General features: G+C 35.4%; 1 protein-coding gene and 1 pseudogene across 1 annotated transcript; one reads left to right on the plus strand and one right to left on the minus strand.

Annotated features, from left to right (window-relative positions):
- The first annotated feature begins 420 nt into the window (after positions 1-420).
- Positions 421-2,546, plus strand: LOC143548598 (seipin-2-like; annotated as a pseudogene).
- Positions 2,547-3,990: 1,444 nt separating this feature from the next.
- LOC143548609 (aquaporin NIP1-1-like) lies at positions 3,991-4,525 on the minus strand. Its single transcript, XM_077039722.1, has 2 exons — positions 4,349-4,525; positions 3,991-4,257 (listed from the first exon to the last, which is right to left on the minus strand). The coding sequence occupies exons 1-2, from the start codon at positions 4,523-4,525 to the stop codon at positions 3,991-3,993; spliced, it is 444 nt and encodes a 147-aa protein (XP_076895837.1).
- Positions 4,526-16,432: the final 11,907 nt, after the last annotated feature.

Below are 16,432 nucleotides of genomic sequence, written 5' to 3' on the forward strand. Positions count from 1 at the left end.
TGAGAAGAAGACCATTCAAGGAATTATAGTTATTGCTTGTTGGAGTTTGTGGAATGCTAGAAACAAGAAGATTCACGAAGGAAAAGACACTAAAATGGAGGAGGTTTTGATGAAATTAGATCTTTGGATTTTTTTGTGGGTTAAAAAGAGATCTAATTTGTTTTCTGATAATTGGATTAATTGGTGTAAGTTTGTCTTAATGTAATTGGTTGTGTTGGTAGTGGCTCCTCCGGGCTCGGTGAATAGGCACTGGTTTTCTATTCGTGGTTGTTTTGTTTTTTTTTGGTTAATGAATTTTATTTTTCAAAAAAAAAAAAAAAAGTAAAACCCGACAAAATATCTGACTGTCTTTACGTAACGTACAGTACAATCAATCCTCTTTTCAAATCTTCTTCTTCTTCTTCACCAAATCAATCAGCAAACCCTAAACCCTAGATAATTATTATTATTATATTCCAGCTCCACTTCAATGGAACTCCAATCAACCTCCCATAACATCAACACCAACGAAATCGAATTCCACGACGCACTCGACCACTTCCCGTTCGTCGACGCCTCAAATTCCTTCGATGAATCCATTTCTACTTCCAACGAAGATAAATCCACAGTTACCATCATACCTAATCACTCGCCGGACTCCACCTCATCATCTTCTTCCTCCGCCCTCCGCCAAGTTTTCCCGCCAAATCCCAGCAAGCCCTTGATAGAGAGTTTGAAGAATCATGAGAAATTAGATGTGGGTTTGCAGAATATTGAGAAATTGGATATGGGTTTGCAGAATAATGAGAAACTGGATGTGGGTTTGAAGAATAATGAGAAATTGGATGTGGGTTTGCAGAATATTGAGAATTTGGATGTGGGTTTGCAGAATATTGAGAATTTGGAGGTGGGTTTGAAGAATAATGAGAAACTCGATGTGGGTTTGAAGAATAATCACGAATTGGATGAGAATTTGAACTCCACGACGGTTAATCGGAGTTCAATTACGAGTATTAGTGACGACGAGTCTGTTACCGTTGACTCGCCAAATCCTACTCCAAATCTTGTTTTTATCATAACCCATCTGGTAATTAATGTTATCAGTTTTCAAACAAAGCTATTATTAAGCATCGTTAACTTCTCGGTTCGGGTAATTTATTCTTCATATATGTTATTCAACAACCCGTATAATATTATAAGACTTGGAAGATCTGGAATTTGGGGAATTTGTAATAACACAGGTGTTAAGTTAATTAACTATCTCGGGTTTCAAAACAATGAGTCTGCATTTATGTTATGTGTTCGAATCGGATATGGGTTGTTGTGGGTAGCTTATTGTGGGTTTATTTTAGTATTTTTGTTAGTTTCGGCTTTGGTTATTAGTGGCGTGATTGTTAAACGGGTCGTTGAGGAACCGGTGCACATAACTGAGCAGTTGGTTTTTGATTATACGAAAGATGCTCCCGTGGCTTTTGCGCCTGTGGTTTCTTGTGCAAAGTCAGCTTTGTTGGTGCGTAAGGAAAAGAGTAAGATTGGAACGAGAGTTGTACCGGTTGGTCATGAATTGAAGGCGACTGTCTCTTTGGTGTTGCCGGATCCGATTATAATAGAAAGCTTGGGATTTTCAGGTATGTAATAATGTTACGAGCCTGGCTTTAAAATGCACGCATTAGGAATGCATAATGCGCGCATCACATGATGCGATCTTATGCGTGATGTGGTTGTCTTATGCATTGGTCGGTTTTTCCTTAGAGCGAACCAAAATAAGTTTTTGAACAGTTAGGTTTTTATAATCGGTTTGGTTTTGATTTTTTTTGTTGTTACCATTTGGGCTTGAAAGTTTTGAGCTGAAAAAAATGGCACAAAATATAGATTGAGTTTTTCGGTTATGGTTCGGTTAATTCAGCTCGGTTTGGTTTGGTTTTTCTGGTTATGGCAAAACCGAAACTGAACCGAGAAATCATTTAAAAAGAAAACGGAAAACAAAGCGTTGGTTTTTGTTCAGTTCGGTTACGCATAATTCATTTACTTTGAAGTCTTGAACTCATTGTTAATCAACTTGTTATTGAAGGTAAGGGTTGACTTTCTTTCAAGTGATAATACACTCCTTACAACTACAAGAAAGCCATCCATGTTGCAATTCAAAAGCGGCCCGATTCGGCTTCTTTCAACTTTTCTCAAATTACCTTCTCTTCTCACCGGCTATCCATCAGAAACGCAAACTTTGGACATAAATATCAACGGGTATACTGAAAAAGATACTCCTTTGTCATGCTTACGTGTTGTCGTTGAACAACGAGCCGAATTTGCAAAAGGGGGCGGTGTTCCTGAAATATACTCGGCAGTTATAAAACTGGAGTCCCGGTTTTCGTTCTTGAAGAGGATGTTGTGGTATTGGAAGTGGTTGATATATATGTGGATTAGTATGATGATGTTTACAGTGGAGTTGTTATTCACAGTGTTATGTTGTACGCCTGTTATATGTCCATGGGTACGGCGTGCGGGTGGTTCAGTTAATATCGCATCTCACAGTCATAACAAGCCTCCTGAATAAAAATGGTTGAAGCTAGTAAACATTGTCAAGGTTAAACATTTCATGTGGTTTTTGTATTTGTTTCCATATTTGTTATGCATATATAGGCAAAGTTTTAATTTTGGTTTATGTAAATTGATTTGTAAATTACTCAATTAGTTTATGTATATATCAATGTAACAGATTCATCTTGTAATATAATGGTTTCCAGTATATGTATATAATTTTTGTACATGTATATATAGTAGGCCGAGGTAGGTTCCACTACAAAGTGGTATTCCTTAAAACCGACTGTGGATCATCGATTAAAGAAATCAATGGTTGAGATCATCAAAGTGTAAGAAAGTAAAAAGCGCCAAGTATTTTAGAACAAATCTCCTAACTTTTTATATGATATTGTAATTTCAAAAAAAAATTAAACTATAATCGTGTTAAAGGAGACAACGCTTCATGTTAGCTTTGTGCATTTGTGCTAAATCCGAATGGAGAAGGGCAAATCTGGGCATCCAATTTATGGAGGAAAGACGAACTCTTGACGATCTCACGTACGGGCTTGTTGGTGTATCTTATGGTACCATACTCCCAAGCCCTGCTATGGCTCCTAGTATCGGTACGAGTACGAGTATGTAGACCTATAAGCCTGGGTATTGGTTAGACACGATAGCCGGGCCTAGGGTTCCGGGCTGGGTTCATTGATGCTCCTAAGATTGGGCTTCACCAAGATCATTTAAATGTGTAATAAAAAGGAGAAATGTAACTACAGTTCAATGATATCTTATACCCTGCAAACATGACATGACAATAAGTAAAATGGTTGATCCAATGGCAAAACGAAAATGACAACACGAATAGAGTTATATACATATTAATATATATATAAACAGTATATTAATCTTTTGTTCGTTTATATATATCATTTGACAGGGTTTATGCATGGTGTCTAATCTATCTTGAATATAAACCTACATGCATGTTCATAAATATATAGAAACACCACTCATGGCCGGTGAAAACTATATATGTACGCATATGATTTTAAGATGAAATAATTAAACAGTACCTTCTGGGAAAAAGGAAGAGTGATATGTTGTGAAGAAACTGATGCTGCATCTTTAATTTGATGTCAGGTGTCTCTTCCCCAACATCAATCTCGACCATCATCGCGAAACCTATGTATATATTCCTTAATGTTCAGTAGATGTGATCGGATGTTTGAGGGACAAAGCCTCATAACCCTCACATACACATACATATTTGTTATATATATACAAATTTAATATATTTTGTTAGGGTTTGTAGAGGTCTAGTGTTGTGGAAGAAAGTGATTGGTTTTTTAAGAAAAGATTTGAATCTTATGTAGCGGTATATAGGTTTGGCATTATGGATGCTCTTATTTTATAGCCGATTAGGGTTTTCTGCCGTGTTGTAATTAATTAATGTATTATACTATTATTATGTCATAGTTGAAATACATATATCTAAAATAAATGAACATCAAATTGATGATCATAAGTAATCACCTCATTCCAAGGGAACCTTCTGAAAGTGGCCAAAGCAATGGTGACAGCAGGGTTCATATGTGCACCCGAGACATGCCCAACGGCATACACCATCACCATCACTGCCGCCCCCCATACTACCGCGATTCCAGGGTGACCCACCACATTGTTGGTGTCAATGTTCACCATGATCGCCCCACATCCTGCAAATACCAAGAAGAATGTAGCGAACAACTCTGCTAGCAACTGCCCAAAAAATCAATCATGAAATGGCCGTGTCAGTACAATTTTTACAATGATTTAAAGATTGGATTACGGATAAAAGAAAGAAGGTTACCTTCTGGGAGAAGTGAATATTAGAGAATATTATAGAATATAATGTCAGCGTATTGTGAAGCCTAATCAAATAAAAAGAAGGTGGTGTGATATCTTTAGTGTCATCTTTTGGTATGCCTACTACATGATGCTCATTAATAATATTAATGGCAGCTCCATCACTCTCCACCATGGCCATTGCACCTCAGAAGTTATTCTGTGTGTGAGAGAGAGAGAGAGGAGCTGAAAATAGAGATGGATTTTGGGCAAGAAAAAAACAGTGTATTTATATGAGTTTATAGGAGTGTCAATGAACAGTAAAGACAAAATTATATATATGTATGTAATAGTGGTTCTACCTGAATGATGTATGAATTAGTTGTGCTACTAAAAATAGAAATAAAAAAAATATGAGGATGAAAGTTAGAGGTAAAATGAGAGGAGGTGCCGACTGACAGGTGGATCCGAGTAAGTTTTGAAACATATTGAACATGGTTGAGCCATTACTATATTCTATTAATATTATATGGTATAATCAATTTATTTATTATAAACGAGCTACGTCTGGATAACGGGTAAGCGAACAACAAGCTGTGCCGCTCTCCCATTTTGAATCGCAAATCATATTCTACTAAATATAATTTTATCCATGTATTTTTTCTAACAACAAACATGTATTATTTCACACCGTGTTGGGATAGGAGATGCTAACCAATCAATAATAAACGGGGACGGTATTTTTGTATTTTTATTTCTAGTAATAATACAGAGAAATGAGAAATGTAAGAATTTGATATGTAATTAGTTTATAAATTTATTTACAAAATGTATATGAGGGATTTAGAAGTTTTGTCAATAGGCATAACTAATATCTGGCCTTCGCTGTTCGGATATATATTGTATTGATTATATAACTTTCGATTAGGTCTGGGAAAGGTTATTTTAGAAACTTGAAACCTAGCAGTATTATTCAAATTAAAACTTCTAACAAATGGTTCCATGATTTCAACTCTGGAAGTGAGTTTAATTTGTAGTATCATAATTTTGTGTGGACCAATTCTTTGTTTACCTTCGTATTTATATGAAGTTTCTTTTAATAAATATGAAAAATATAGTTTTTTTTACATTATAAAAAATTGAATTTACAAAATCATAGATAAATAATATTAAAAACAATTATCAGTTATAAACTCAATAAATTAAATAATAAAAAAAATATTGAGTATGTAACAAAAAAATAAACTAATTCCATCTTTTTTACAAAAAAAAAGTGAGTTTAAATAAGTTCATAAGTCTCTAAATAGGAGATTTGAATATAACTTGAGTAAGCTGGATTTTCTTTTTGAACGACCAACTAAGTAACGCCAGGTACTACGTACACGGCCCCCATTGGCTAAAGGTAGCCCGAGCCGGCCATTAGTCCGGACGGACGAAGCCCCTAGCGGTCCACCTATTGAGGGATTCACCGGACAAAAGCCGACCCCCACGCCCGCCAAATGGCACGACAGCGAGGAACCGGTAAAACCGGGTGAGATCAGGACTCGAACCCTGGTTTGCCAGGGTCATCCCTCATATCTCCCATATAAATTGGTGATAGTGAGGTTTGAACCCCCTACCTCTTACTTGTAAAATGAGGTGCTCTACCATTGAGCCACATCCAATTTATGAGTAAGCTGAATTAACTAGTGGACTATATCAATATCACTTCAAGTATATTTTTTTATATTCTAATTCTTTTTATGGATGCCGCTAAAGAAATCTAGGGTGTTAATTTTGGTACTATGTATTATTGTATATAAATATTTTTTTTTCTTATTGGTGTTGATTTACACCATAATGGTCTTTATAAGTCCACCAATATTTACTAGAATTACTAAAAATGTAATTTATATTAGTATTTTCACATGCAAGAATAAACTTCAAAATTTTTGAAAATGAAGTCAAAGTTAAAAGAAAACTGTGCTGAAACTTGAAAGGGTTTACTGCAAACAGTACTATAACGTAAAACATGATGATAGAGCATAATAGTCCCAAAAAACCTCACAGGGCCAAATAAACTTGTATCGGTTTCAAATTAGTAGACATTAATGTTTATTATTTACACTAACGTTTATTTCATGATTAATAAAGCTAAAAATCATATAAAGTTACGAACCTATTATTATACATAAATCGGTTATATAGCTATGTAACAATATACATACTCTCTTTCTCTCTCACATTTTAACTTATCATCACTTACAAGTGAATTATTGGATTCTTTAAAGACGTCCATTATTATCATATATATAATGTATTATCATTACGTTTTTTATATTGTTAATAGAGCTGTATCTTTAGTTAGAATAGACTTACATATGGTAAAAACTAAAAGTAATAAAACTTGTATTATCTTTTATTTTATATATATTTTTTATTTGTTATATAGAAGTCGCTAAACTCACATGACTTTTAGTTTACCAAAACCGACCTGCCGGCCGACCACGGGTTTAGACCTGTATCTTTGACTTTCTTGGCCTCATGTTGGTCGATAATGTTGAAAAAAATACATACATCAACATTAATTCTTTGAATTAATATATTTTAAAATAGCTCGTAAACATCAAGGCCTATTAGCTCAGTTGGTTAGAGCGTTGTGCTAATAACGCGAAGGTCATTTACTTTTTAGGAATATTTTGATTTTATAACTAAAATATAAGCTCTTAGTAAACACTTTACTAGTATTAAAACTGTCAAGTTAAATTGAAATTACTGTTACCTTGATCAACGACAAAACCACAGTTAATCATCAGCAGCAGGACCTTGGACTCTTGGTGATCAGGAATCTGTATGTCTTTGATGAGTATGCACAGAGAATCTCTTATCTATTTTCATGACCAACAAACATCTTCTCGAGTAGCACCCGCATGGCCACATCGCCAACACAAGACTACTAGACCCAATTTGTACTGACACTATCACTCACTTTTTTCATACCACCCCAAATATTAGTACCTTCTTCAATGTAAGTTCTTTATAACTCCTCATTGCTGAACCTTTAATGAAAAATTTAGCCATCCGGCCATGCTACTTAAAGTGGTCTTTTACATGCATGTGTTCACGTCTGTGAATGGTTACGTAAACATGTAAATTACTTAAATCAAAGTAAAAAGTAAGCAATGTATACTTAATTAATAAAATTGGGGAAAACCTTCAAGAGTTTGAAATTGGAGCTCCATACAATGGAATTCAGGTCTAGCACATAGGTCAAACCGTCTATGAGCTCATTAATACATTTACATACAATATTAGTGATAAGACCGTAACTTTAAACGTGGCGAGAGCTTTGCGCTTTGTAGTTAAGTTAGAAGATTTTCTAACTCATTTGCTTTTATGTCAATTCAAGTATCGGTCCACTTTCTCTTGATAGCATGTTATCTTGATGCCAAAATGCCATTAATACTTCTAACAGTATTCTAATACGGAGACATAAGATCAAATAGAAAACATGTTTGTTATGAGAAGGGTAAGAAACCAATTAAAATTCGGATAATAAATTAATTAAAAATGGTATTATGGTAATCATAAATCAAGATCCTATTTACATGAAAACTTTATTCGACGCGCAGTTTCTATTCAATTGAATTCCTGGTTCTTGTTTCCTATTTTCATGCATGAATTAAACAATCAATATAAAAAATCAAACTAAAAGCATGAATATCTTTATTATCGTTCAATATTTAAGGTGTTGCTCTTATTAATAGTGTTGTTAATGAGTGTGTTGGTTTGATAAAATCCATCTTGTGTTGCTTTAATTCTCTATTTTCACCATCTTGTCTGAGTGACTATTCTTTTAATTGATGAGCGAGTGTGATGTTAACAAGCGTACTATTACCAAATGTGTTGTTAACGAATGTGTTGGCTTGTTAAAACCCATTTTAATCTTTTAGTTGTTTAACGAGTGTGTTGTTAACGAATGTATTGTTACCAAATGTGTTGTTTTCGAGTGTGCTATTAGTGTGCCTTGTTAAGATATTCAAACAAAATGAGAATTCCAGAAGAAGACAAATAAATGAAGACTCTAATGCCCTTCCTTATATCAAAAAACATAATCTCTTCCCAAATTAATTAGAAACTAAATCTTAACCTTAAATCTTGAAAATGAAAGGTCATGATTTATTCTCACGTATTTCACATAAATTATGTTTTCTACAATAACCACCCTCTCTAATACGTACATATAAAACATGTACCAACATGATAGAAACTACATACTCAACTACTAACATATGATCCTACACACTTATTCAAACAATTTTTATTATAAACAAACGGGTCAAAAATCAACAAATATGATCATATGTTATATAGCTAGGCAACTCTTTGGCATTTCTGATGTGGGTCGATTGGATTACAAATGACCAAGAAATTTAGGAGGAACGAATAGAACAAGTACACAACTTAATATTTCTGCTTGCATTAATAATGGAAGAAAGCCCATTAAATAGGCAAATACATGCAACAAATAAAACTAACTCTACGATAACATGGAAAGCAAATTTAACAAACGTGGGGTAGGGAGCATCCCCCACTACACCCATTATTATCTCACACTTAATTCAAATAACAAAACAAACAATAACTTGGCAGTTAACGACCCAACACCCATGCATGCTGACCCGTTTGCCCGACCCGGTACATATCAAATTCATGGGTCATAATAGTAAACAACTAGTAACATCTACAACATGATTGTTATCAATTTATAAACACTTTACCATAACATACACAGTGACGGACCCAGGAAACTTTCTTATAAGGGTCAATTTTTTTTTTTGGGTTGGTGCTCAGTTATCAATCAATATATAATTTTTTTCGGCTTGGGTCGGTCGGGTCAAATCAATAATAAATTTTTTTTATCCAATTCGTTCGTTCTAGTCGGGCCATACAAAAAATATAATCAAACAAAATATCATATAATAAAAGGTACGTGTAACTTCATTTAAAAAGACATAAGTAAAACCGAATATATTTATATATAAAGTTGTTTAATACGGGTTTTTATTTTGTAAATATTAACCATAACATCTAATTTCTATTTCTAAGCAAGTTTTTCTCAACCAAACAAATAAAACAATTGTTTCACTTCTCATTATCCATTCGATAACCTAACCTAACAAAAAATCAGTGAAAAACAAAATGTCAAAGAAATGTCTATGGCTCAACAAAGTTCCCAAAATGTCTATCTCAATAAGCTAGATTCCTCACTTATTTCAGATCAGGCGAACCTTTTTATCAATCAATGATCAACCACCATCTGGCCAATTTAAAAGCGGATCCGACGACATATTTGAATAAAAGTACGTCGGCGACGCTATGGTCTTCAGGGTGTTCTCGTCGGTCTGCCACCATGTCACCGTCGGAACCGACTTTTTTCTATTTTTTTTTCTTGTTTTTCAACAAAGCTTGTGCGGCAATGGTGACTGCATGTATTCCGACGGTCTGCCACCGGAACTGTATGTATTCCGGCGGTTTTTGAATAAAATTGAATCTACCATTTTTTCCGACGGCCACTCTTATTCCCAATTACCCGCATGTATTCTAAATCCGGCAATAAAGTCAGATCTACCATGTATACTGGCGGCCTTATTTATTGGTACCTACACATTGAACCGCCACGGTGATGGTGGTCGAGGAGTGTTGAAGTTGTGAGGATACTTGAATAGTAGATGTGTGGTGGGGGTAAAGAAGAAATCTGTTGGTCGGAATTCTTTGTCGTTGGGTTTAAGGTGGGGTGTGCTCCTTCCATGGCTGGGTGGTCGGAAAGTTAACGGTGTTCAGATGTGTTGCATACTTGAATAATAATAATAATAATAACAAAAAGGGAGGAATAAAATGGAGGTTTGAGTGTCTAACAAGGACAAATGGGGCATGCTCACTGGTTTAATAAAAGTTAGGTTGTCATATAAAAAAGGTTGGGACCGACATTATTTACTGTAGATATTTTGGGAATTTTTTAAACTCACGGACAAAACCTCGATATGCAAGAGTAAAAAGGATAATATGAGGATTTTTCCAAATTTTAATGCTTTGGAACAAGACTTTTTAATAGTTGTTTTTATTACAAAAGTATCCCTAGTCTAAAAAAAACTAAAAATTGCAAAGCTTATCATCTTTTCTAAAACAAACTCTTTGATTGGAAAATTTTAAATGTGGGTTGTGAACAATCTTTTCATCATCTTTCTTCCTTCTATTTTCATTATTTAACAGGGTCGGGGTCGAAATTTTACATAGGCCAGTTAGAATTTTATTGTATATATAACACTAAACCTTTTATTTCACAGGGGTCGGCCGACCCCCATAGCCTAAGCATAGGTCCGCCCCTGAATATATGATGGTCGGGTATAAATTATGTGTATATATGTGTTATTTCATGTATTTTAATTGTTTATATATAGCGAACACGATTACTTTGAGTTCTTGTATGATTGTAGGTGTTTGGAGCTTAAACGAGCTAAATCAGAGCCATCCAGCTGAAGATTAAGCAAGCTTCTAGAAGACGGAAGCATAGGGAAACATATATGGATGGTTAAGAAGGATTCGGGTATGGTTTAGATGAGAAACCCGAAGCGAAAACTGAACAAGACGGATTACCGGAAAAGTGTCTTTTAGTAAAACGGGCATATCTCGGCCTAGCTAGAAAATGATTTACGAAACTCATATACATGAATTTCAGGTTTCTCAACGAGGCAAATCTGAATATGAGGCCAACGTACTTCGCGCGACGCGAAGCGAGGGTCAAAAACCCTTCGCGCTACACGAAGGGGCTTAAAAATGGGGAAAAGATGTAAGGCCCGTTCCCGGTAGCCCTAATTTAGCGTCGGATTTACTCATAAACACAGTTCTACAAATCAGAGTTTATTAAAACTTTTCGCGGAATATAAAACATCAATCATTTTTTACAAAACATTAAATCTTTTCTTTGATACCAAAACCCAAAACATTATATTTAAAACATCTTTTCTTCTATATTCACATGCCAGCAATTCAATCCATGCCATGTGCCATCCTCATGATAACTCTTCAGTCTGATCACCTGCGTGCATACTAAAAGTCAGCTACGCTGAGTGAGTTCTAGTTAATCAAGCAACTTATCATACAACCACTACATGCATCGTATACGTATCCGAAGACACGTAGCACACTATCTGACCTACTCACCTTACCACTTAACCTCTTATTTACCCCTACCGCTTTGCCACTTTAATAACGAATGACGTTATGCCACTTTGCCACTTTAATAACGAATAACGTTATGCCACTTTTCCACTTTAATAACGAAGTCACGCATAGGCTTACCCTACCACGTACTATCGTCATGCCACTAACACCCTTACTAGACCCCTATCCACTTCTATCACACTCTACTTCTACTTGTCTATAACCCACTTCCTATCAGTACATTATTTACATAATAAGCAAGTCATATAATAGCATTCAAACACACTAATAACCACTTGGCAATCACTATCCTTGGCGATACGTGCAATATCCGAAGATCGTTCACGCACCAAAAAGAATTATATATTAGCTTCCTCGTATATCATCTATAACATACACTTACCACTTAAGGTAAGTGTATTCACACTTCACATCGAATATGGACACAGCCCCGAAAAACACAACAAGGAAAATGGGGCTAGAAACTCACCTGAATGCGATTACGTTCACCGTTTATAGTTATTTCTTTCTTGAGCTGTGCACGACTAACTGTATAACAATTACACGTATCAATTAACTATTACTACTTGTATCGTATTTCTATCTTAATATAACCCACAAAGAACGGGGGTCCGGGGGCAGCGCCCCTGCCAGCGGGGTTCTAGGGGCGGCAGCCCCTAGCGGGGTCCAAGGGGCAGAGCCCCTGGCTGGGGTTAAAGTTATTATTCATTAACTGTCTTAACACATTTTCCATTAGGATTTTAAGTTATTATTCTATTCACCTACTCACTCGTTAGCCCGATTCGTGGTCTAGTACTGGATTACTTTTACTTAGCGTTTTAAGCGAACTTAACATTAAGCGAACTTAACATTAAGCAGACTTAACATTAAGCGAACTTAATCATTAAGTGAACTTAATCATTAAGCGAACTTAACATTAAGCGAACTTATCACCAGGCGAACTTGTATAGGGCGAACTAAGCGAACTTAACATTAAGCGAACTTATCATGCACGCGAACATATAGGTTAGCGAACTTATCTACAGCAGCGACGGGTTCTGATTTTATCCCCATAAACATATCTGTCCCACCCGTAACCCTTCTATATGATGTTAATCAATCCCGGGAACATTCCCATGATCATTTTTTTGATAAGATTCGGCCCGAAAACGCACAAAGTTTGGACCTTTAAACTCAAAAACGTTCAATACTAGATCTAAGGTTTTCGTTGAACGAACCGTACGCGTTTATGGACTCATTAGGTTCGTTCTAACATCAAGTTTGCTACTTTAATACTCGTTTATACCCTATCTTTGCTAGGTTCGAGTTTCACGGTTAACCATTCATAAAAACGGAAACTTTAAGGATAAAGGACATACCTTTACGTGTTTTTAAGGTTACGGTTAGCTTGGTGATGAACTACAATCTTGTATCTTGCTTGCACGCTCAAGATCTATTAAGTTATAGGCTCGGTTTGGTCTCGGATTGCTCCTTAGCTCGCGGCCGTATATGGTGTAGGAAGTATGTGTGTGTTTTTGAGTGTGTAGAGATTAGGATGGATAAGATGGATGGAATGGAAATGATTAGGGTTTAAGGGGGTATTTATACTCCCTTAAGCCCATGGACCTAAGGCCCATATTTCCATTTTGGTCCATAACTAATCCCATCTAATTATCCTACTTAATCTTTCGTATTTTACTATTATTATTATTATCGTTCCACTAACTCGTTTATTTCACCCGACAAAATAATATATTAAATATTACTTTAGAAATTTCGGGATGTTACAAAAGAACCCTAACTTGATGTAATCAGTTTTGAGCCCCTATTTCGACCTATCCTTCATTCCAGCAATCAAAGAGAAGCCCTAGGACGATTTTCCACCATCCCGAAGCCTCCGGTTCCTCAGTTAATCGCATGATTCCATCCTTTCATCAGATAAGCGAATTCTTCGTGATGCCAATGTCAGGCTAAAACCATTGGATTCACTGTAGGCTAGGTTTTGTGTAAACTAACTTTGATCAGATTCTATGTTTTGAATGAGTATGAATTTGATTCAATGTCTTTAATCTCGACCCTTGACGCAAGTTTACCATAACAACTTGGTAAGTCTTTTCATTTCTATGATGCCACTTTCAACTTAGTTGTTTACATGAAAGGGCTATTTTAATCCATTTTAGCATTTTTATTCGTTTAAGCTTACTTTTTCGTTTAAGTTATGAGTTTCTATTTTTTTTATATCATTTCTATGGTATTGGGTATGTGGTAACCAACCTCGGTCTCATACCGAGTCACGGACCGAACCGAAACTGAACTCCCATTTAAACTCTTTATTTAATTGATTTAATACAAGTTGCATGTAAGATTTAAGTTTTTAGGTTCTTTTATTTACTTTTTGTATTTGTTTTAATGATATGAATTTGTTGGATCCAAACTTGGTCGTATATCAAGTCTTGAACAAACCGAACTAAACCGAGTTCACTCTCTTAAAACACACTAGTTGTGTTTTGGGTCACAAAATCTCATATTTTCTTTTAAGATCTTATTATAAACTGATTTATAAATATTTTCTGAAAATACCTGGTATGTCGGATCCAACTTGATCTTTTAACAAGCTTGGACCGATAAGACCGAACACCCGCTTAACATTAACGTTTAGAGTTTCTTCCTAATAGAACTTCTAACTTAGTTCAGTTGATGTTTTTAATGAGTTATCTCATAATATTTTTCACGTTGGAATATCGGTGTCGTACTTGACAACTTATCGAGACCCGAACCAACTAAGCCGAACACTCGTTAAAATCCCGTTTTGGTATTTATCTAACAAGGGGTCGTGAACTATTGCATTAAACCAATCCCCGCATATTTACTTAACCTTACTTAACAAAGGTTAAGTAAAACTTATAGATAAAGAACATAGACTCGATTTCAGGATAACTTACTTTTCAAACAGTCACTTTAATTACTTAAGTTTTCTTACACTTTAAACCCCAAAACTTTGTTTACTTATTTTATTTGTCATTTTTATTTTACTTTAAGTTTCTCAAGACATCCTACTAACTTAAGGACTTTTCAATCTAAGATTCGCTCGTTAACTCGTTGAGCTAGGGGTGTTCTTCGGGTTCGTTTTCGGGTTTTTCGAGTCGGGTTCTTCGGGTTTCAAAGTTTTAAATCTTGACCCGAAACCCAAACCGAATCTCTCACGAGTTTTTCGGGTTCGAGTAATTCGGGTTTTGGTTTTTTTGGTTTGGGTTAATCGGGTTTCAAGTATCCTAGAAAACAAAACAAAAAACAAAAAAATTTAAGAAACTACAATGCTAAAATTAAAACAACATATTATACTTTGCTCGTAATCAAATAATCAAATAATAAACCAACATAACTTGATAAAACACTATAAAAGAAGAGTAAAACTAACTCGAACAATAATCGTCTTCAACCGTGATTTGTTTGTTCGATTAAGGTTGCTATTAGTAACAGACGGAAAACATAAATTAACAATAAACAATCGATCTATAATAGTTGTAATGACAACAATCGATTAGGACGATAATACTAAGCCTAGTATACCTAAAAATATATTTAATTTCACAACTAAAAGTTTGTTCGGGTTATTCAGGTTGACCCGAAACTTATAAATCAAACCCGAGAACCAACCCGAATTACTTCGGTTCGGGTTCGGGTTAATCTTTTCTTGGGTTCGTGTTTTTCGGGTCGGGTTAGTTGGGTTCGGGTATATGTTTTCTCGGGTTGGGTTTCGGGTAAAAGTGAAAGCCCTACGTTGAGCTGTTTTTCTCAAGCTTTCTTTTAAATAAGTTCGTGTCACACCCTCAAAATCCACTAACAGAGTTTTACCGTCAGAGGGTGTGAACTAACAGGATCGGAATCATTAGTTATAATCAAACCCCATAAATAAAGTTTTCAAACCACGAAACATTAAGTTTAAATAAGTGCGGAAGCGTAAATTCATAAACCAAGTGTTGCGTCACGCAGGACGACTTAAAACCCAATTAATGACAGTTTAAAAACAAGTTTGAAAAAACGATAGTGTTCAATGAAATGCATGTTCCTATACCACGCGCCCGCCTCGGCTACCTGAGAATAGCATACTAAAAGTGTTAACACAGGATTGGTGAGTTCACATATATAAATAAAGAAAAAAAATGTTTGCGTTTTGCGTTTGCGTTTGCGTTACCAGATAGTGTTAAATCAATTATATATCAATAGGTAGCTAGCCTATAAGACAAGTATTTACTAAGTGTTCGACACCGAAGCTGACTGTTTATCAATTGCCTTGCCACCATGTCTACCACGACCATGGAAAATGTGTTAGCCAAGATTACACCCACTCGACCTGCCGTCGAGTTTAGAGTTGGGTGGGGTTTGTCAAACCCAGTAGTACTACTCAACAGTGACTCGCTATTATACAATACTAAACGGTTCGATGTTATGAAGGACTTTAGTTGGTTCGTTTGCCACTTAGCCTTACAAGTGATATATAACTAATAACAAAATCTAAAGCGTTTTGGAGTATGTTATCTCCCCCAAGTAAAAAGCGTTTAAAAAAGTAAAAGGGAAACGTGAAACTCACTGTTTGCGAACAATTCAAAAACAAGTCAACCGAGAGATGCGCGTCACAGGAAATCCTCACTAGCGCTCTAAAATAAGAATGAGATTTTCTAAGTGTTGGAACAATTATTGAGTCTCTAGACTCGGTACATAATACATATGCATGAGATACGTTTCGTGTTTCGTTTGTGAATTGTGTGTGACTCGACAAACACATTGGTGACACGTTACATGTGTAAACAACTACATAAGTATCAAGTACTAACATTGTACATTACTAGTAATTATTCCCCACAAGGGCAATTTAGTCAAAAACATATCAAATATCGATCAACCA

Source organism: Bidens hawaiensis, unplaced genomic scaffold (assembly GCF_021521415.1).
Source record: "Bidens hawaiensis isolate Kalapana, Puna unplaced genomic scaffold, B.hawaiensis_p1.1 tig00015203_1, whole genome shotgun sequence".
Taxonomy (NCBI): Eukaryota; Viridiplantae; Streptophyta; class Magnoliopsida; order Asterales; family Asteraceae; genus Bidens; species Bidens hawaiensis.

Coding starts and splice junctions, on each gene's coding strand:
- LOC143548609 (XM_077039722.1), bottom strand. CDS start 4,525: ATGGCCATGGTGGAGAGTGATGGAGCTGCCATTAATATTATTAATGAG. Junction 4,258..4,348: donor ATATTCACTTCTCCCAGAAG/GTAACCTTCTTT, acceptor TTTTTTGGGCAG/TTGCTAGCAGAGTTGTTCGC.